The sequence below is a fragment of the Thamnophis sirtalis genome, unplaced genomic scaffold (genome assembly GCF_051295495.1).
Source record: "Thamnophis sirtalis isolate CommonGarterSnake01/CBP01778 unplaced genomic scaffold, rThaSir2_p1.2 scaffold_2, whole genome shotgun sequence".
NCBI classification, from domain to species: Eukaryota; Metazoa; Chordata; class Lepidosauria; order Squamata; family Natricidae; genus Thamnophis; species Thamnophis sirtalis.
The window spans coordinates 74,371,479-74,392,394 of NW_028261382.1; the positions used below are offsets into that span (position 1 = coordinate 74,371,479).

General features: G+C 45.6%; 1 protein-coding gene across 1 annotated transcript in view; it reads left to right on the forward strand.

The window, feature by feature from the left end:
- The window catches only part of SEMA4C (semaphorin 4C), a 102,916-nt gene extending 88,829 nt beyond the window's left edge, over positions 1 to 14,087 (forward strand). Inside the window, exons 13-15 of the mRNA XM_087706109.1 lie at positions 1,872 to 2,029; positions 3,063 to 3,133; positions 10,889 to 14,087. Coding sequence (XP_087562235.1) covers positions 1,872 to 2,029; positions 3,063 to 3,133; positions 10,889 to 11,730 — 1,071 coding nt within the window. The 3' untranslated portion in view covers positions 11,731 to 14,087. The remainder of the gene's footprint in view (positions 1 to 1,871; positions 2,030 to 3,062; positions 3,134 to 10,888) is intronic.
- Positions 14,088 to 20,916: the final 6,829 nt, after the last annotated feature.

Sequence of the window (20,916 nt, forward strand, 5' to 3'; positions counted from 1 at the left end):
CTGTCCTGCTAAACCTCACCAACCCAACCCACAATAAACGCGGCAGCTTAAAACCACTATCTTATATCGGATAATTGCTTTGCAAAGGCGCCTGCCAGTGATAAGGATCTGTCGGAACTAAAGCCACTGAGGAAGAGGTGAAAGTTACTTGTCAGGAACTGCAAAGGCGGGGCATAGCAGAGAACCCAAATTCGCGGAATATGCTGCGCCCGAGGCAAAGGTGGCTTAGCAGAATGGCTGGGTCCCCCTCATGTGGCTGCACCCAAGTGAATCAACTGGTTTAATGTGATGCTTTGGGTCACCCAACAGGCTAAGGCACTCTCTGGGTGTCAGCGTTCCAAGTAAGGCGCCCATTGAAAGGAGAACGGTAGATTCCTCAAAGAACAATTTTACTGGATGCACCATATTGGCACAAGTGGTGTGAAAACTGACTCTGAAAGTTCCTCTGGGTTTCACCTAATTAAAAAGTAAATGTTCCCCCTTCCCGTCATCGGTCATATTGTCCAATAGCAGTGTTAGCAGGTTGCCTGTTTACTCCTCCTCTTCTCGTCCACTTGTTGGAATGACCTTGGTTCCTACAAGAAAACTAATGACATTGAACCCCACACCGCCTAGCCAGGCTTAGCTCTGATCCAGCATAATGTGTGTCTGTGAGTTATTATTATAGAAGCCACCGACCCTTTCTGATGTGAGAGATTTCCTCAGAAGTTACCTGCCTCCTGTAATCATCAGGGCTAGAAACTTAGTTGTATGGACAAACAGAAACAGGGTGCTGTGTTTGGCTGAAGGCATTTGTCATAGTCTGTCTTGCTCATAGGACTCCCACCCAGCTTTCAGAAAGTAGAGGGTGATTTTCTTTCAGGCCTCCTAAGTATTAGAAGGGACGCGGTGGCTCAGTGGCTAAGATGCTGAGCTTGTTGATCAGAAAGGTCAGCAATTCAGCGGTTCGAATCCCTAGCGCCGCGTAACGGAGTGAGCTCCCGTTACTTGTCCCAGCTTCTGCTCAACCTAGCAGTTCGAAAGCACCTAAAAATGCAAGTAGAAAAATAGGAACCACCTTTGGTGGGAAGGTAACAGCGTTCCGTGCGCCTTCGGTGTTTAGTCATGCCAGCCACATGACCATGGAGATGTCTTCAGACAGCACTGGCTCTTCGGCTTTGAAACGGAGATGAGCACCACCCCCTAGAGCCAGAAAACAACTAGCACATATGTGCGAGGGGAACCTTTACCTTAAGTATTAGAATGGATCTAGATGGGAAGAGTCTAACTCTGCTATAGGTAGTCCTTGACTTAACAACCACAATTGAGCCTAGAATTACTTTCACAAATCATGCTGGAGGTATAGCAGGTCATCATATGACTGACCTAGTTTTATGACATCTTTTTGTGCCAGTTGTCAAGCAAATGTTATAGCGGTTACGTGACCCTATTTCCCGCAATGGCTGTTTTTCCCCCCAGAAACCAGATGTAAATGTCTCTTTTTTGGGGGGGGGGAGCTGTCATAAATCATGGTCATATGACTGCGGGATGTTGAGCCAGCTGCTGAGTGCATTGACAGATAACCGGTTTGCCAGGAGTAAGGGAAAGTTAAGCGTACCTTTTGCACATGAAAATCTCAGATCCGGCTTTGCCTCTTCTGCAACCACTTTGGCTTTAGTAAAATATATGGCACTTTTGGCTAATTATGGCCCAGGAGTCTTTCTTTCCGTATTGACAAAGTTGGAACAGGTGATTGCGATGATGGAGGCAGCTATCAGATTGTTGACTCCAGTTCCAAGTATCTTTTAAGGGATCCATCATAACTTTGAGCAGTCATTAAGTGATTGGTCGTTAAGCAAGAACAACCTGTAACTCTTATTTTTCATTCTCAGAGAGTCCTCTTTATTGGCTCCGACACAAAAGTCATCCAAGTCCCCGTGGCCAATTGCAGCAAGTACAGGACCTGTTCTGACTGTATTCTCGCCAAGGATCCTTACTGTGCTTGGACTTGGAATGGAAGTCGCTGCGTCCGGATTGATGCATATGATGGGTAAGATGTGAAGGGGCAGCTGGGGCAATTTACACAGCCTTTTTGCTCTCTGTAACCATAACGTCCCGAAATCTGATCTTTCTACATAAGGCTGTAACCTTTGAATGCAAAATGGTACATTCGAACAGGGAACTTGTACCTGTGAGTTTCAGCTGCCACCTTACTCTTGCTTGTACTCCCGCTACTACGGGGTGACAGACTGCCATGAACTGTGGGGAGGGGGATGTTTGGATGGATGACATCCATGAACTGTGAAGAGGGGGGGAATGCTTGGGTGGGTGACAGACTCCCATGAACTGTGGGAAGTGGGGAATGCTTGGGGAAATGAATCTAAGTGCTGTATCTCCTTGAGAAGCTGCCTCAAGGTCACAGCTGGGAAAAGGAAGGGGCCATATACCAAACTACTCTTGGAGGTTACGAAAACAGTAATAATTGCAGTAATGCAATATATTTGATCTCTAATCAACTATAACTTTCTCAACAAATGGAGCCAAGGATCATTTTTATTCAGAATTGTGGCAGATCTGACAGTGGGTCTGGATTTGGTCCTTTTCTTTCTAAATTCGTAGATCAGTGTTTCTCAACCTTGGGCACTTGCCGATGCTTGGACTTCAACTCCCAGAATTCCCCAGCCACCTGGCTGAGGAATTCTGGGAGTTGAAGTCCAAGCATCGGCAAGTGCCCAAGGTTGAGAAACATTGCCTTAAATCAGGAAGCAGCAACCCGTGGCTCTGGAGCCGCATGTGGCTCTTTCACCCCTCTGCTGCAGCTCCTTGTCGCCGGTTGGCTCCACAACAGATAGGGCTTTCGGTTAGGACAGGTAGAGGAAAAAGAATGTCGCACTAGGAGGAGACTCTATGGTGGGGGGAACCAGACTTCCGGTCGGATCCAGAATTGAACGGGGGGCTTTCGGTTAGAACCTTTGCAGCTCTTTGAGTATGTCTTACATTATTCCGCAGGGCTTATTGCCTAGCCTTGTTCTGTTTCCCATACACCCCAAATGATACGACAGATTTGTTTTCGGCTTTTACAGGACCTCTATATTGTTCCAAGATTTGGGCACGGAGCCCATGATGTGTAACCCCTTGCGTTCTTCAAGACCAGGTCAGTCCTCCACAGTAACAAATGTCCACCCCTTGGGTGATTTTCACTGCTCCCTCCTCTTTGATTACGTGTGTGGCAGGGGTGGCATTCACGTACCTTCCTTACCAGTTCATAAATGTGAGTCCACACATCTACTCGGGTGCTTTGGCTTGAAAATGTGCTTAAATGGGACAGCATTGAGCCAGGGCGGGTGGGCTGGGCTATCCGTGATTTCCACTACCGGTTCGGGCAAATCGATCTAAACCGGCTGAATAACTCCTCTGGTGTGCAGCGTGCGAGAGTTTTATACCTATTGACTTGAGTGTCTTGAAGATAAATCCTGAAGCAGCTCTTATTAACACAATGGCGGCCTTTTGAAAAGCTAGCTCAAGGACTGCGATGTAGATTAGCTTTTCAGCTGGAACACTATATATTTACATATACATATACATATACATATACATATACATATACATATACATATACATATACATATACATATACATATACATATACATATACATATACATATACATATACATATACATATACATATACATATAGATAGATAGATAATAGATAGATAGATAGATAGATAGATAGATAGATAGATAGATAGATAGATAGATAGATAGATAGATAGATAGATAGATTCGTAGATTTTCATGGGTACAGGTATGCAGGTCTTGGCGTATTCGGGTCTTTTCCCGTTAAGATTGAGAGTATCTTGACAACATTTTGACGAGGTCCCACTCGCCATCTTCAGGCTGGTGCCTTCAGCTTCATGCTTGTGCCAAGATACTCTAAATCTTACATGGGAAAAGTCCCAAATACGCCAAGACCTGCATGCGCATATACATATACATATACATACACACACACACACACACACATATATACACACATATACATACACACACACACATACATGCATACATACATACATACATACATACATACGTACGTAAATAGATAGGGAGGGAGGGAGAGAGAGAGAGAGAGAAACCCCAGTCATTTATACCTAGAAGTCTAGGATCAGCCGCACGAACACAGTGGTGCCTTTTGTTGTCTGAACAGTTTGGTGTGGTGGGTTAGGAGGATGTGTGGTTAGGGGGTCCTTTGGCTTTGACTGGCAGAGTGAGTCAGAATGAACTTTCAGCAGGATCAAAAGTGTAGCCTCTCATGCAAGCAGCCCTGTGATTGCAACCGTTTTCTCACAGCGGCTGGGGTGCTCATGGCAGACAATACCGCATAGCATTACCTGCGCATCAAACGCAGGCTGCAGGCTCATAGCTCATAAACTAGAGAACAGGGACGTGCGCCACATTCTTAGCAACTGGCAACCCTGCAGCGCAGGCTTTGTTGGCTGCTTTGAGTTTTGATCGTTCTCTCTCTCACTCTTTCTCTCCCTCCCTCCCTGTCTCTCTCTCTCTCAATCTCTTTCTCTCTCTCCCTGTTTCCTCTCAATCTCTTTCTCTCTCTCCCCTCTCTCAATCTCTCTCTTTCTCGCTCTCTCAATCTCTTTCTTTGTCTCTTTCAATCTTTCTCTCTCGCCCCCCTCTCTCAATCTCTCTCTTTCTCAATCTGTTTCTCTCTCTCTGTGTCTCTCAATCTCTTTTCCTCTCTCTTTCTCTCCCTCCCTCCCTCAATCTCTCTTTCTGAATCTCTTTTCCTCTCAATCTCTCTTCCTCTTCACTCTTTCTATCTCTTTCTTTCAATCACTTTCTCTCAATCTCTCTCAATTCCTCTCTCTCAATCTCTTTTTTCCTCTCTCCCTCAATCTCTCTCTCTCAATCTCTTTTCCTCTTCTCTCTTTCTATCTTTCTCCCAATTCTTTCTCTCCTCCTCTCTCAATCTCTCTTTCTCAATCTCTCTTTCTCAATCTCTTTTCTCTCTCAATTTCTTTTCCTCCCTCTCTTTCTCTCTCAATCTCTTTCTCCCACTCTCTCTTAATCTCTTTTTCTCGCTTTCTTTCTCTCCCTCCATCAATATCTCTCTCCCTCCCATTCTTTCTCTGTCTCCCTCTCTCCATTTTCCATTTGCAGATCTGCTTTAAATCTTTATCCTTGCTCCTTTGAAATAGTGTTGCTTTTTTCTTTAAAAAGGAAGGCAACTGTTTTGTCTGCCAGCTCCTTGGGGAAAAAACAATTCCTTCCATCATTCTGTATTCTTGTTGTCTGCCTGTCTTCCTCTTAAATGCATTGTTTTGTTTATTGCAAGTGGTTTTAGGACCCTTCAATCATCTGACTTTTAAATGGGGGCCGACAAAACATACTGTCTTTAGCAGTGTAGTAAATCAAAGTTACTATGCCCAAAATATGAAATAATAATAATACAACTCAATAGCTAGATAAAATGCCAAATCCAGTCTGAACATCTGGCCGAGTGTGCAAGGAATAATAATAATTACAATTGTGGAAAAAGAAAGCCAAGTTGACACCAACCAAGATGACACCTTGGAAACAATCCCAAAACGGCTGAAGCACCACTTTGAGCAAAATCGGCATTGACAAAAATCACCATCAGTCAATTCCAAAGGGCAGCTTTACTTAGCTTACATCCTATGATGAGATCTTTAACACCATCACACATCCACATCCACAGGCTCGATATGTGAATAAAAATACCAAATACAGTCTAAAGCTCTGTGTGACTGTTCAATGAACCATAATAACAAATCCAACACAGAATCAAGAGAGGCCAGGTTCATCCCCATTGCAGGGACACAATCCATTCTAGCCTCCGTCACCAAATGCAAGTTTCAAACGCCATGATTTTAAAAACTCCCAGAATTTTAGAAATATGGTTGCTATGCTTGGTAGGATACTCTGGATCAGAGTTTCTCAACTTGGCAAATTTAAGATATGTGGACTTCAACTTCCAGAATTCTCCTGCTAGCATGAAGCCAGCTGAAGTCCACACGCATCTTAAAAGTTGTCAAGATGCAGAAATATGGTTCTGAATGGCTTGTCAACTTCAAAAAACAATCAGTTCCCAGAGAAGCCAGTCTAATCAATTTCCGAATCCCTTCAGTACGGGTAGACCGCGACTTACAAACGACAATTGCTAAATGAGACATTCGTTAAGTGAGTTTTGCCCCTCTTACGACCTTTCTTATCTCTATATCTTTATATCTATATATCTATATCTCTCTATCCATATGTCTATATCTATATATCTATATCTATCTATATCTCTCTATCTACCTACCTAGCTACCTACCTACCTACATACATACATACATACATACGTGTGTGTGTGTTTTCTATATATATGGCAAATATCACTCACTCATCATGAAATCTCTAGAAATCTTGGCTTCTAGGTACTCACTAAGAAAGGCTTTTTCTAAATGACCATCAGATCATTAGTATTTCTTATACAGTAATTAACAAACTCTGATTCTAAGGAATTCTATTCCCCCTCCCCACCTGACAAGAATTCTGTTCCAACTGCCAGTTGCCTCACATTCCGTTACTTCAGTTCAAACTGGCAGAGTTCCACTCCTTCTCTCAGGAGCGGCCGGGGGCTCCTTACAGTACTAAACATTGGTACCTCACCAAAATGTCTATGCCTTCCACCTATGGAACTGCTTCGGAACTCAAGGCGGTGGGAGCAATATTCCCTTACGTGTTTCAATCACTGACCATCACCGAGCCAACAGATTGTGAACTGGATTTCTCCTGCATAGCCCGATCACATAGTTTCGTCGCAAAGCACGGGCATCCAGCTAGTATGTTATATTCAACAGAGCATGGAAACAATAATTGTTCCGAAGCGCTATCAGTCAGAGAAATGAACAGATGCTGGAGGGAAACAAGCATCACAAGGGGGGGGGGGGGACAATTGTTGTATGTTCCGTGAGTGTAGCAGTTGTTGCGTTGTCGGTGCAGATGCAGCCCAGCCTCCTCCCTTTAGCGTTCATACGCTATTGCCTCCTTCGTCCGTGGGAGCCGGGTGGGAGGTGTGCTGGAGGGGATCGCGGCTGCCCCCCCCCTCCCGTGTGATTGAAGGCCTTGTCTGAATGGAGCCCTGGTGCTTATGGGAACAGAGAGCAGCTGTTGCCTTTTTTTCCTGTTCCTGGGACAGGAGGGGTTATGGCCTCCGTTCTCAGATTGCAAAGCCCAAGTGTTAAATCCTTGTAGACAAGCAACATGGCACTATAGTTGGAAAGCTGCTGGCGCATACTTTGAAGCGGTTCCCAGGGAGGGAGCCGTGTTCGCTTGTGGTAGGGAAGAGCAGCGGAATCATAAAAATAATTAAAACCGACAGAGACGTGCAGAGCAAATGGGATCCTTCTCCAACGGGGAGGATGCTCGGAACAGGAGGTCTATTTCATTTGCATTCCCTCTGGCTGGGCTAAAGGACATCGGGGCTGGATTGAACGAAAAAGGGAAGGGAAGGGAGAGGAAGGAAAGGAAAGGAGATGGAAGGGAAGGGAAGGAAGATTGTGGGAAAGGGAAAGGAAAGAAAGGAAGGAAAGGAAAGAAAGATTGTGGGGAAGGGAAGGGAAGAAGGAAAGGAGAGGAAGATTGTGGGGAAGAGAAGGGAAAAGAAAGAAGGAAAGGAAAGGAAGATTGTGGGGAAGGGAAGGAGAGGAAGAAAGGAAAGGAAGATTGTAGGGAAGGAAGGGAAGGAAAGGAAAAGAAAATTAGGAGCGACATGATAGTAGTATTCCAGTATTTGAGAGGCTGCCAGTGGAACAGCTTGCCACCAGACATTGTGGGTGCTCCATCACTGGAGGTTTTTAAGAAGTGACTGGAGAGTTACTTGTCTGAGATGGTATAGGTTCTCTCCTGCTTGAACAGGGGGCTGGATTAGAAGACCTCCATGGTCCCTTCCAGCTCTATCCTATTCTAAAATTCTATTCATACAACATGCTTACAAATACATACAAACCAGGTTTTCGAATGCAAGGATGAAACCACCATAGCCTTAAGTTGCACAGCATGATTTAAAAAGGGGGATGCGTTTCCCCCACAATGCAGACCCCGGCAACTGCCAAGGGTCATTTTGCGAGAGAGAGAGAGAGATTTTAACTGATCCTAGCTTGATGCCAACCTAGGCCATAAGAATAATCTCCTTTTTGTTGTCACAACAACCCATTAAAATGATGTAATGGGATCCGACATGGAAGAATAATTGATTACGGTTGGGCAATGTAATTGTGCAAGTTTCCAGCCCTCTAAAAGGCATTTAAGTGTACAATGGTTCAGTGGTACAAATCATTCTCCATAACAACAAATACCCCTGCTTATTTAAATCTACACTACACAGACATCATAATTCACAGGGAAAGTATTTTCATGTTTATGGCTCTGCACAGCAGCACTGCACCCACTCAAGGAAGCCAATGAAGCCCTGGAGACAAAGAATTGTTACTAAGATCAGGGTTCGTATTCATTTTTCGGAGTATACGACACACCTTTTCCCCCCCAAAAAGAGGGTGAAAATCTGGGTGCATCTTATACACTGAACATAGCATTTTTGCCCTCCTGAAACCCAACCCTCTTCGCAAAAATGGACGTGCAGAGGGTTTGGGAGACTTGTAGAGTGCTCCTGGGGGCTGGGGAGGGAAAAAATGAATGAAAAACAGGTGATTTTTTTGCTCATTTTTGCCCTTCCAGCTCCCAGGAGCATTCTACAAGCCTCCTAAAGGCTATGAGTGCCCTTTTTTTTTGGCAAAACACAGGCCCATTTTTGTGAAAAACAGGCCATTTTTGCTCATTTTTGCCTCCCCAGCCCCCAGGAGCACATTGCAGGCCTCTCAAACTCTTTGTATGCCCAATTTTTCACAAAAATGAGGTGTGCAGAGGGTTTGGGTAGTTTGCAGAATGCAAAAACTTTTTTTTAAAAAAATTACCTCTTTAAAATCTTGGTGCGTCTTATACTCCGGTGTGTCTTATACTCTGAAAACTATGGTACTTTCCCTACCAGTTCGCAAAGGTGAGCACGCCCGCACCTTGCATGCACACGGCTTGAAAATGTGCCCAAATAGGATAGCCTAGAGCAGATGTGCATGGACGGATCCACCCACGATTTCCACTACCGGTTTGGGCGAACCGATCCAAACCGGTTGATTACCACCTCTGCCTAAAATCAAACTCCGTTGCCCCTTGCCCAACAGATCAAAGCACATGCCTCAGGATTGTTCACAAATGCCATCTAACTCGGTGGCATCTCCACAGCCTCTTTTGGACCTGATTCTGTAATTTTTAACATGACCCCCAAAAGAGAAATGATCTGGAGATGTGATGATCAGAAGGAATAACTTGGAGGAACAGGAAGAAGAGTTGCAACTAAAACAACCATCAGATAAAAGAAATATGAGGCTAGGGCAGAAATGTAATTTGAGAAAGCAGAGAAAACCTTCCCTAATTCCCATGAAGATAAGGAGTGGTGGCGGTGAAGCTCATGCAGACTTGCAAAATTCAGGGGTGTCAAACTGGATTTCTTCAAGGGCTGGGTCAGCATTCGGCTGGCGGGGGAGCAGGGGGGAAGATGGGATGGATGCCTCCTATAGCACCCTCCTGAGGCCTCTGCATGGCCATAAGATATTTTGGAGCCTGTCAGGCTGAAAACCACAATACTGGTGCTCTTAAATAATTCACGTCTCTTTTTGTAAGTTCTTTGCAAAGTTTCGAATCCTGGGTACAATGAAGCCTGTTTCATTCCAGCTCAGAGGATTAAAAAAAGGACAGGGAAGTCTTTTTAAAAAAAACAAAACCAAAGTTTTTTTAAAAAAATTGTTATACATTTTAACTTCTTTTATAAACAAAGTGTTGCTTGGGGTTTCCCCCTTTACATCTTCTCTTGTGCATAGTTCATTTTACATCATATTTCCATTTCCAATTTCAGCCACCTTATTTTCTTTCCCTATTTTCCAAATTAGCTTTGATTTCTTCTTAATATATAAGCAATATCCTTATTTGCCCCTCCAAGTTCATCAAATTTAACATTTCATTTCCATCTATTATTCTGTTTTACTATCAGTAACATATATCCTCAAATTAAATTTTGTATAGTAAACATTTCACTTAGTTGATTATCCACAATTAACAGTATTAATCTGTTTCCCTCACATCATATTAATTGTATACCATTGGTAATATTACCGTATTTCGTTCTATTCTAAGGGGAAATCCTTTTTCTTCTTTCCTCCTTTCAACATTTTCTCTTAGTCTCTCAGGAATTCCACTTCTCTTATATTGGGAAATCTGAATGAGTATGCCTGCTGTCACATGTCCGTCACAAGCAGAGCTACCATATTTTTCAGAGTATAAGATGCACCTTTTTCCCTCAAAAAAGAGGCTGAAAATCTGGGTGTCTTATACACTGAATACAGTACTTTGTGCCTCCCGAAACACCACTCCCTTTACTAAAATGGCCATGCAGAACCTTTAGGAGGCTTTCAGAGTGCTCCTGGGGACTGGGGAGGGCAGAAATGAGCAAACAACAGGTCATTTTTTGCTCAATTTTGCCGCCCCAGCCTCCAGGAGCACTCCATAAGTCTCCTAAAGGCTATGCATGCCCTTTTTTGCCTCTTCAAAACCTTGGTGCGTCTTATACTCCGAAAAATACGATGGGTGCTACTAGATCAATAAGTAGGCTGATCTAAAGACTTCCTTGGTTTGGCTTCAGTTTTTTCAATCTTATTTTCAGGACTTCTCATGCATGTTGAACCTTTTAAATAAAAAACAGAATTTGTGAATAGTTAGGAATCCCCCTCAATGCAGATAGCATTAACCCCCATTCTTTCACTTGACTCCTCCACAGGGACCAAGATCGTTTCCAAGAACATCACTGCGATGGTTGGAATGGACCTGGTGCTACCTTGCCAACTCACCTCCAACCTTGCTAAGGCCCTTTGGACCTTCAATGGGCAGGACCTGGTGGAGAGCCAAGCTTCGGTTGTCTATGATGCTCACCTTCAGGCACTGATTGTCTTGGATATCCGCTTGAAGCATTCTGGATTGTACAAGTGCATCCAGCTAGAGGAGATGAATGAATTAATGACGGAGAGTTATCAGGTCACTGTGTTGGCTGATCCAGCCATGTCGCTGGAGACCCGGGCTCCCTTGGACAACTTGGGCCTGGTTTGGGTGGTGGTGATTGCTCTCTCAGCCATCTGTGTGGTCCTCCTGCTCGTGGTCTTCTCCCTGAGGCGCAGGCTGAAAGAAGAACGTGAAAAAGGCTCCAAGGCCATTGAAAGCACCCTTGTCTACCCCATTGAGATGCCCAAAGAGCCTAAGAGCCCTACTTTTATTCCCAGCACTACTTCAGACTCGGATGAGAAGCTCTGGGACCCTGCCAGCTACTACTACTCGGATGGCTCCCTCAAGATTGTCCCGGGTCACGCGGTGTGCCAGAATGGGGGCACCACTCCCTCGCCCACCACAAACGGCATTCCTGGCCAACCCTTGCAGTCTCCCCACCTCCACTCGCCAAACCGCATCAACCTGAGCAACATCCGTGGCTCGTCTTCCAATGGCTATATCCGCCTCAATTTGGGCACTGAGGAGCGGCCGGACTACAGTGACTTGGCCGAGGAGCTGCGTCGGAAGTTGAAGCAGAGGCAAGCTCTGCCTGACTCGAATCCCGAGGAGTCTTCAGTATGAGCTGCCCTGTGGACTTGGACCAATTACTCAACTACCTCATCTCCTAGGCCAGGGTCGCGACCCGCCTCAAAACGACTCTCTCTTTTTAAGACAAGACTCTGGACACTTTTGTAACAGGCTTTCCTCACATCCCCCTATTTTGATACACACTGCCGAGAAGACCCCTTTCCCTCACAGCTCCCGCCTTGTTCAGTGTTCTCCACTGTGCTTCCTTTTTGGGACTGTTCTGGGACTATTGTTGAGCGGTGGTCTTCATTCCTTCATCTTTGGATGTTGAGTCCGAGCCTTTTAGAGACTTGCCATGGGCATGGAGACCCCTGAGCCGAACCCACTGTCCTGTTTCAGATCTGCATGGGGGATGGGGTTGACATGGTCGTGCGAAAAGCAAGCTTGAGTTTTGTTCCCCACGGCATGGTAGCAGTTGGCTTCCTAGCGGTTGTTGCCATGTTTTCTCTCTTCTTCCTGCCTTGACTGCAAGAGTTGGACTCTGGTAGTGATTCTCCCCAAAAGGGTAGGGATCAGGATGGGGGAAAACCAGCCCCTGCCCCAAAATAGGACCCCTTTGGGGAAAAGGGGACCTCAGAAAGACAGGTGTCCTCAGGGACAAGGTGTGTGTTGGGAAGCTCAACCAAAGACAAAGGCGTATGTTGGGGGCTGGGGAACACTCTTAGCCATAGCTTGGCCTCCTTTCTTACAGCTACATGTAAAGTGAGGCACACTCAACCCACCCAAGAGCTTTCCTTTCCCAGCAGTGGATGGGGCACCTTTGGGAGTGTGTGTGATAAACACTTGGTCCTGATGTCTTTCTGGGGGAGCTACAGGAGGTCTGAGGTCGCTGGAGTAGTGGAGAGGTAAAACTTTCCAATCAATTGTTCAGGGGTTTTACAGAGATGTTTTTGCGGCTCCCTTATAGTCTCCTTGCATCTTCACCGAAAGATAAAGGCATCCCAATGTTTCCATCCCATCCATTTTGGGGACCTCTTTGGATCACATGCAAAGGAAGGGATTGACCTTCCAAGAGAGTGGAGGAAGGCAAGCATTGGGGGGGGGGGTCAGTCCCACATGGCACACTCTCTGCTAATGCCTTGCACATTCCCTTGGCAGGAGGGTTGCCCCGCCTCTTCCACCAACACCCTCCCTCCAAAAACGTGCCACCGGATACTTTGTATCCTCTGCCCTGTCTCCTTCATTGTGCCCCAGGCTTCCTTTCCTGAAGGATACACGCAACTACAGGAAGTTTAAGTGTGCTGTTGCACGCTCACTCGTGGCCATGAATGCAATGGTCATCATCGGGTCGGGTTAAGGGAAACAAGTGCCATCACATGTTCCATCCCACAAATTACATTCTTGGCATCCTTCAGTGTCATAATACATGTGACATTCTGTTCCTACCAGTCAATCGGCGTTTGTGTGTGTGTGTGCTTGTGTATGAGTGTGTTTGTGAGAGAGAGAGATCGAGAAGGGCTTTCTCCACCCAAGGCGCTTCCCTGGGTCAAGCGAAGACTTTTGCAGATGGCAATCACCCAACTTGTGAATCAGTTGGTGGGCCATCTTGGTTCATTTAAGGTAATGGCCAAACCCAGCCACCTATACAGTGAATTTAGGGGTTCCCTATATTGGGCGAATCCAGAATGTCGTTGAAATCGTCCACGAGGTTAAAGGCAGTGGTGTACGATGCTGCCGGTTAAACAACCGGTTCGGTGAGCGTGTGCTTAAAGCCCTTGTGCACAGCGCTGAAAATGGAGCATTTAGAAGCTCAGCTGCTTACCTTCCAACAGTAAATAAAACAGTGAAGTTGGAGGAAATCAGCGGTGCTCCGTGATTGAGTTGAGCTTGAAAGCTGGAAATAAAGGACAGAATAGGGCACAGGCGGGTGGGTGGGGCCAACTGATCATTGGCGCTATCGGTTTGCCTAAACTGGTCCGAACCGGCTGAATGCCATCTCTGGCTAAAGGTATTGTGGCATTGTGTGCATACAATCAGAGAGCGAGAAAGAGAATTGTGCTTTCGAAAGAAAGGAACGGAGCCGGATTCCTCCACCCACCCACCCCCTTTTCCATGGGGAGCATGCAATTCCCTACTACATTCATTTCAACCCCTGCGTTGAAATCATCTGTGTTGACCCCTCACCCCCTCTTGTATCCCGCATGCTTTTCATGCCACCGTCACCGGATGTTCGTTTCTCCTTCTTCCTGAAAACACTACTTATGTACATAAAGGAACACGCTCTCTTGTTTCCCCAGCTGCCCTGAAATGTAATTTATTTGTTATTAAAATGTATTTATTTGACAGAAATGTACAAATATTTTTATACTAATAATAAAATGACAAAAGAAGAAAGGGGGGGAAAAACCAGGTTTGTTGTGCTGTGTGCCTAGTGGTTAATCTCCCTCCCAGTCACCCATAAGAGAGCATTTAACATTTATCTACCACTTCACAATGCTTTACAGTCCTATCTAAGCAGTTTACAGAGTCAGCCGGTTGCCCCCAACAATCTGGGTCCTCATTTTACTCACCTTGGAAGGATGGAAGGCTGAGTCAACCTTGAGCCAGTCAGGATCGAACTTCCTGGCTGTGAGCAGAGTTAGCCTGCAATACAGCATTCTAACCACTGCACCACAGTCCATCCTTCCATACGTATGTCCCAACCAAAAACACTTAGACTTATATACCGCTTCACAGCGCTTTACAGCCCTTCTCTTAAGTGGTTTACAGAGTCAGCCTGTTGCCTCCAACAAACTGGGTCCTCGTTTTAATGACCTCATGAAGATGTCAGGTTGAATCAACTTTGAACCTGTGAGAATCAAACTGCTGACGGTCGGCAGAATTATCCTGCAATACTGCATTTTAACCAGTTGTGCCACCACAGTTCTTCGATGCTGAATATTTATGCTGCTTTGGGGGTTATCTATGCTCCACAGCTCTACCGGGGCTGAATTGGACCAGAAAGAGTAACTAGATGACCTCCGAAGTCCCTTCCAACTCTATTCTATTCTATGTTCTAATTGGGAGGGATGTGGTGGCTCAGTGGCTAAGCCGCTGAGCTCACTGATCAGAAAGGTCGGCAGTTCGGTGGTTCAAATCCCTAGCGCCACATAAGTGAGTGAGCTCCCATTACTTGTCCCAGCTTCTGCCAACCTAGCAGTTCAAAAGCACGTAAAAATGCAAGTAGAAAAATAGGAACCACCTTTGGTGAGAAGGTAACAGCGTTCTGTGCACCTTTGGTGTTGAGTCATGCCGGTCACATGACCACGGAGACGTCTTCGGACAGTGCTGGCTCTTCGGCTTCGATACGGAGATGAACACCGCCCTCTAGAGCCGGGAATGACTAGCACATACGTGCAAAGGGAACCTTTACCTTTATATTCTAATTCTGGAAATCATTGTTGGCATATTAGCGTTCATAAGAGCCGCTTTCCACTGATCCTGGGTGAGCGACATCGTAGCTTCGACCTCTTTATTCCCCCCCCTCCCCCCGGTATCATTTTGTGAGCTCATGGAAACTGAGCTGCAGGCCTATAAAAGGACATTTCTGTCTTCAGAACTCCAAAGGGCAAAGGAGGGACACAGTTCCCAGCCTTTCTGTTGGAACCAGGGGTGAGGAGGAGGGGAAGCAGAAACCCTTCAAAGCAGCTGGTAGATTAATTGGCTCTGCTTTCCCTTCTTGTAATGGGCTCCCTTCCCTGCTGATTTATACCTGCACGCATATTAAGAACAAAGGAACAAACAGTAGAAGGTTTCAGGAAATGGGGGTTCCCCCCAGCCTTTTGTCTTTTTTTAACTTGTGACTTTCAGCCAAGAAAAATCCACAGGATGGATGATTCAGTCCCCGTCCCCCCTTCAGCCCACCCCATCTGAGCTGTAGCAAGAGAATGAAATGTATTGGAGGTGGCACCTGGCTCAATTAACCAGTGAAAGAAGTGCAGGTGTCCTATAGTGGATGAACTACTTAGTAGGAGCCACCAATACGTCTGTAGAGATTCTCCGTTGTCCAGGCCCTGGTTGTCCCAAAGGTGCCTTTTTCAGGAGGCAACTAAACTTTCTTCTTTTTTTTCCTTTTGAAGACGTTTCGCTTCTCATCCAAGAAGCTTCTTCAGCTCTTGACAGGATGGTGGGGAATGGAAGGATTTATACTCCTTGCAGACAGCTGGTCATTTGCATCCTTTTAGAGGGTCCTTGAAGCACTTGGAGGTTTATCTGTGTCCTCAGGGTCACCTGAGTGGTGCAAACAGTTCCTGTAGTCTGCAGTTTTCCCCCCTCTGGAAATCCATTCCTATTCTCACACCATTCCAAGGGTCTTCATCCCAAATTGTATGGCTAAAAGTTTGTAGAGATTCTCAGTTATCCAGGTCATGGTTGTCCCAAAGCTGCTTTTTCGGGAGGCAACTGGACTTTCTGATTTTTTTCTTTTGAAGGCATTTCACTTCTCATCCAAGAAACTTCTTCCCAACTTCTTCAAGGTCTATGGAGATTTTCAGCCTTCCAGGTCATGGTGTTCCCAAAGGTGTTTAGGTGATCCTGAGGACACAGATAAACCTCCAAGTGCTTCAATGACTCTCTTAAAGGATGCAAATGATCAACTCTCTGCAGGGAATATAAATCCTTTCATTCCCCACAGTCCTGTCAGAGCTGAGGAAACTTCTTGGATGAGAAGCAAAATGTCTTCAAAGAAAAAACAAAGTCCAGTTGCCTCTTGAAAAAGCACCTTTGGGACAACCATGACCTGGATGACGGAGAATTTCTACAGACTTTTAGCTATACAAATTGGGATGAACACCCTTTGAATGGGTGGGACTAGGAATGGATTTCCAGAGGGGAAAAATTGCAGACTACAGGAACCATTTGCACCACTCGGGTGGCCCTGAGGACACAGATAAACCTCCAAGTGCTTCAACAGCCATCTAAAAGGGGCCAATTTTTCGCCCTCCCCGAGCCTCCGCATGGGCCCTGCACTTTCCTGGCATCCAAAATGGGAAGGGGCGGGGCCAGCCAGTCCTTGCAACTACCAGTTCGGTGAACCAGATGTAAAATTAGCAACCGGTTCGCCCAAACCAGTCCAAACTGGCTGGATCCCACCGCTGGCTAGTAGTCTGAGCCTCTGGAATATTACAGGAATCAACATTTAGCACCCTCTGCAGTATTATTGTGATTTGGTGAGAGGAAAACCTCATTTGAGGTAGACTTTGGGTTGCTGGAGATGGATTATCCCCAGACAGATCTACTTCAAAAGTCCTAGGAGAAAATTGATTCGACCCATCTTCATGGGAGGTGTTGGATGCTTTCTACCAGGAGGTCTCTGGCGATGACAAGTGAAAGATAAGAGTCCCGCTTAGATTGTAATAGATTTTCTGTGGTAAAATGGGAAAGGCAGCAGAAGGGAATATCGACTTTAGAAGGAATAGGAAACAGCATGGATGTTTGGAAAGTGGAAAATCCTACCATCCAGTTACATACATACATACATACATACATACATACATACATACACACACACACACACACACACACACACACACACACACACACATTAATAAATAAATGATTAGAGGACTGAAGGCTAAAACATTATGCATTATGGATGTGGGCACACATACGTGCAATTTCGGCAGTGAGGAGAAAAAGGTTCGCCATCACTGGTTGAGGGTCTCCTACTTGAGCAGAGGGTTGGACTAGAAGACCTCCAAGGGACCTTCCAACTCTGTTATTCTTTTATAAGTCATCTAGGGGCCAGGCCGAAGATGTAACCTGATGCTCGGAGCTGGGGATGTCTGTGTCCCGTAAGCAGATATAAACTTGCCTGGTTTTCCCACCCCAGCTGCTTCACCCCAGTCTTGGGAAAAGTTTAATTTGGCCAGGCTCCAGGCACGTCATCCGAACAGAGGCAGGATGGGTGAAATTGCAAAATGGGGAGAGAGGGATGGGAGGGGCCGTTCCTGGACTGGAGGCCAGCGGGATGAATGGGTGCCCAAAAGATGCAGTGGTTACAGGAAACTGACGGTAGTGTGTGTGTGTGTGTGTGTGTGTGCGCGTATGTGAGTGTAACTTTGGAACTGGAACTTTGCTGGAACTTTGTGTGCTAAACTGATGTCCACGCTTATCAGTTATCCGTTTCACATAGGGGACTTTGAATTTTGCAGCTGTGGCCAGCTGGGATTTTTTGGGCAGGAAATAGGATGCAGTGGCTAAGACGCTGAGCTTGTCGATCAGAAAGGTCGGCAGTTCAGCAGTTTGAATCCCTAGCACAGAGGTGCCATTCGGCAGGATCTGACCAGTTCTGGAGAACTGGTAGCGGAAATTTTGAGTAGTTCGGAGAACCAGTAAATACCACCTCTGGCTGGCCCCGCCCCCATCTATTCTCTGCCTCCTGAGTCCCAGCTGATCAGGAGGGAATGGGGATTTTGCAGTAACCTTCCCCTGCTTTATCCACCAAGCCACACAGACAGAACAGGTAGTAAAAAAAATTGAATCCCACCACTGCACATAACGGAGTGAGCTCCCATTCCTTGTCCCAGCTTTTGCCTACCTAGCAGTTCAAAAGCATGTAAAAAATGCAAGTAGAAAATAGGGACCACCTTTGGTGGGAAGGTAACAGCGTTCCGTGCACCTTCAGTGTTTAGTCATGCTGGCCACATGACCATGGAGACATCTTTGGACAGCGCTGGCTCTTTGGCTTAGAAATGGAGATGAGCACTGCCCCCTAGAGTCGAGAACGACTAGCACATATGTGTGAGGGAAACCTTTACCTCTACCTTTTCTTTTTCTTTCTCCTCCTTTCTTCTTCTTCCTTTTTCTTCTTCTTTTTCTTCTCCTCCTTTATCTTCCTCTTCTTCCTCTTCCTCCTTCTTCTTCCTCCTCCTCTTCTTTTTTTCTTCTCCTTCTTTCTCCTCCTCTTCTCTTCTTCCTCTTCCTCCTCCTCCCCTCCTCTTCTTCCTTCTCCTCTTTTTTTTCTTCTTCTTCTTCTTCTTCTTCTTCTTCTTCTTCTTCTTCTTCTTCTTCTTCCTCCTCCTCCTCCTCCTCCTCCTCCTCCTCCTCCTCCTCCTCCTCCTCCTCCTCCTCCTCCTGTCTGGATAAAATTCCCAGAACAAAGCCATCTTCTTGGCTTTGTCATCAGCCAAAAATAAACCATTATCAGTACATGTATCTGGTAGTAGCCAATATACCAGCAGATGGGCCGGGTCCTGCGCCTCTCCCCATTTACACAGGGTGTTGTTATTTGCTAATAGCTTCACTTAAGTATATTGGTCTTACACGTAAGCCTGCCAACTCTCAACCTATTCAGAGTCCACAAAGTAGTATAAAAGGGAGGTCAGACCCTTCAGCCACATCCTCCATTAATGCTATTCTTTGCTCGATGGTCTTCTCCTTCCTGCGTCTTTTAATTCGATTTTGTTCTTGGGTACCCTTGAGAAGGTTTGCTCTTGCCAAAATAGCTGCTCTTAGCTGTATCTAAAGTCAGGGTAAGGGTCTTTCCACCACGATCTATGGAAATGAATGGGGATGGAGAGGTTCAGTGCTGGAAAATTACGGAGTCTAAGAACTCCCGTGGATTGCCAGAAGAGCCAATCAATCAATTTGAGGCTAAATAAAAGCTGATTGCTCCTCAGAGCAATGATTAGTCAACTGGATCTAACATACTTGGGCATGTGAGTTGAGTGGATGAGGAACGACCGAAGAAAATTGATTGCATTTGGCAAGAAGAAGCAGGAGAATGGGAAGACAACATCTACTGTCAGACAAGAATCTGAGAGAGATTATGGAAATGTCCTTGGAAGAGCTACAAGTTATTAAACCCAGGCCAGAAGGATGAGCATGTCTTGTTTTTATATTTTACTATCTGATAACCCAGTGTTGCCTGGGTATTTATTTATCCTAATCCTGTATTAGACAGGAAAAAATCCTGATTTTGTTGCAAATGTCCACAATTTCTAATGTTAGGTTTTCCCCCTTACCAGACCCCCCCCCCGCCCCGGGGAGTACTGCGAAGCCATTACCATGGCAACTCCACTGTGCTCTACAGTAGAAGCCATTATAAGGCACAACAGGCTGTATCTTAACAGAACACACCACCCTGAGGGGTGTTAGGGGTGTCTTACCCCCACAGTATTTGTTTCCAGAGAGTAAGTCATCTGTGTACAAAGTTTGCGCGAGATGATCCAGAGTTATGCTGGAACACACACACACACACACACACACACACACACAGATAGATAATCTAGATGATAGATGATAGACAGATAGATAGATGGTAAGTAGGTAGGCAGGCAGGCAGACAGACAGACAGATTGATTGATTATCTAGGTAGGTAGGTAGGTGGGTGGGTGGGTGGATGGATGGATGGGTAGGCAGATTGGTTGATTGGTTGATTGGTTGATTGATTATCTAGGTAGGTAGGTAGGTAGGTAGGTAGGTAGGTAGGTAGGTAGGTAGGTAGGTAGGTAGGTAGGTAGGTAGGTACATAGATGATAGATAGATAGATAGAAATAGATAGATAGATAGATAGATAGATAGATAGATAGATAGATAGATAGATAGATAGATAGATAGATAGATAGATAGATTATCTATATAGACAGACAGACAGAAAGAAAGACAGACAGACAGACAGAAATAGCTCCGTGCAAGTCCTAGGAATTGAAGATAACTTGATGATATTTGTATGCCATCCTGAGAAATGGCTCTTTTGTGGAATTTGGCTCAACCAAGTCAACTAGCATTGGGGGTAATCGGCAATAAATGGTCTCTCCCCAAGGCAGGAGCTCCTTTTGTTCATCCTTTCCTGCTTCCCAGCTACAGGAGGATGATTTTAAAGGGTTGGAGCAGAACTGTAAAGGGATTACCAAATAATGTGTGCCCACTTCAGCAGAGGCCTGAAGTGTTATTCTTAGCAGTAAGTGCACATTTGCACCGACAAGGGTTGCGAGGGAAAGCGCCAAGGTTAGAGAGAAACAAAACACAGAAAGTGCACGAGCTGACAGTGCAATTAGAGCTTGCATGCATAATGAATTAAGCCCACTGACCCTTCAGGAGAGCAATGATGGATGGCAACGCAGCCCAGTCGGTGATACTGAGTTCATTAACCTAAGTAATGGGACGGGCGCCCTTGTCTCTGTGCATACGCTCTGATTCTAATTGAATTGTCTCAGCCATGGGGTACTCCCTCTGATCACACACACATCCCAACCCCCC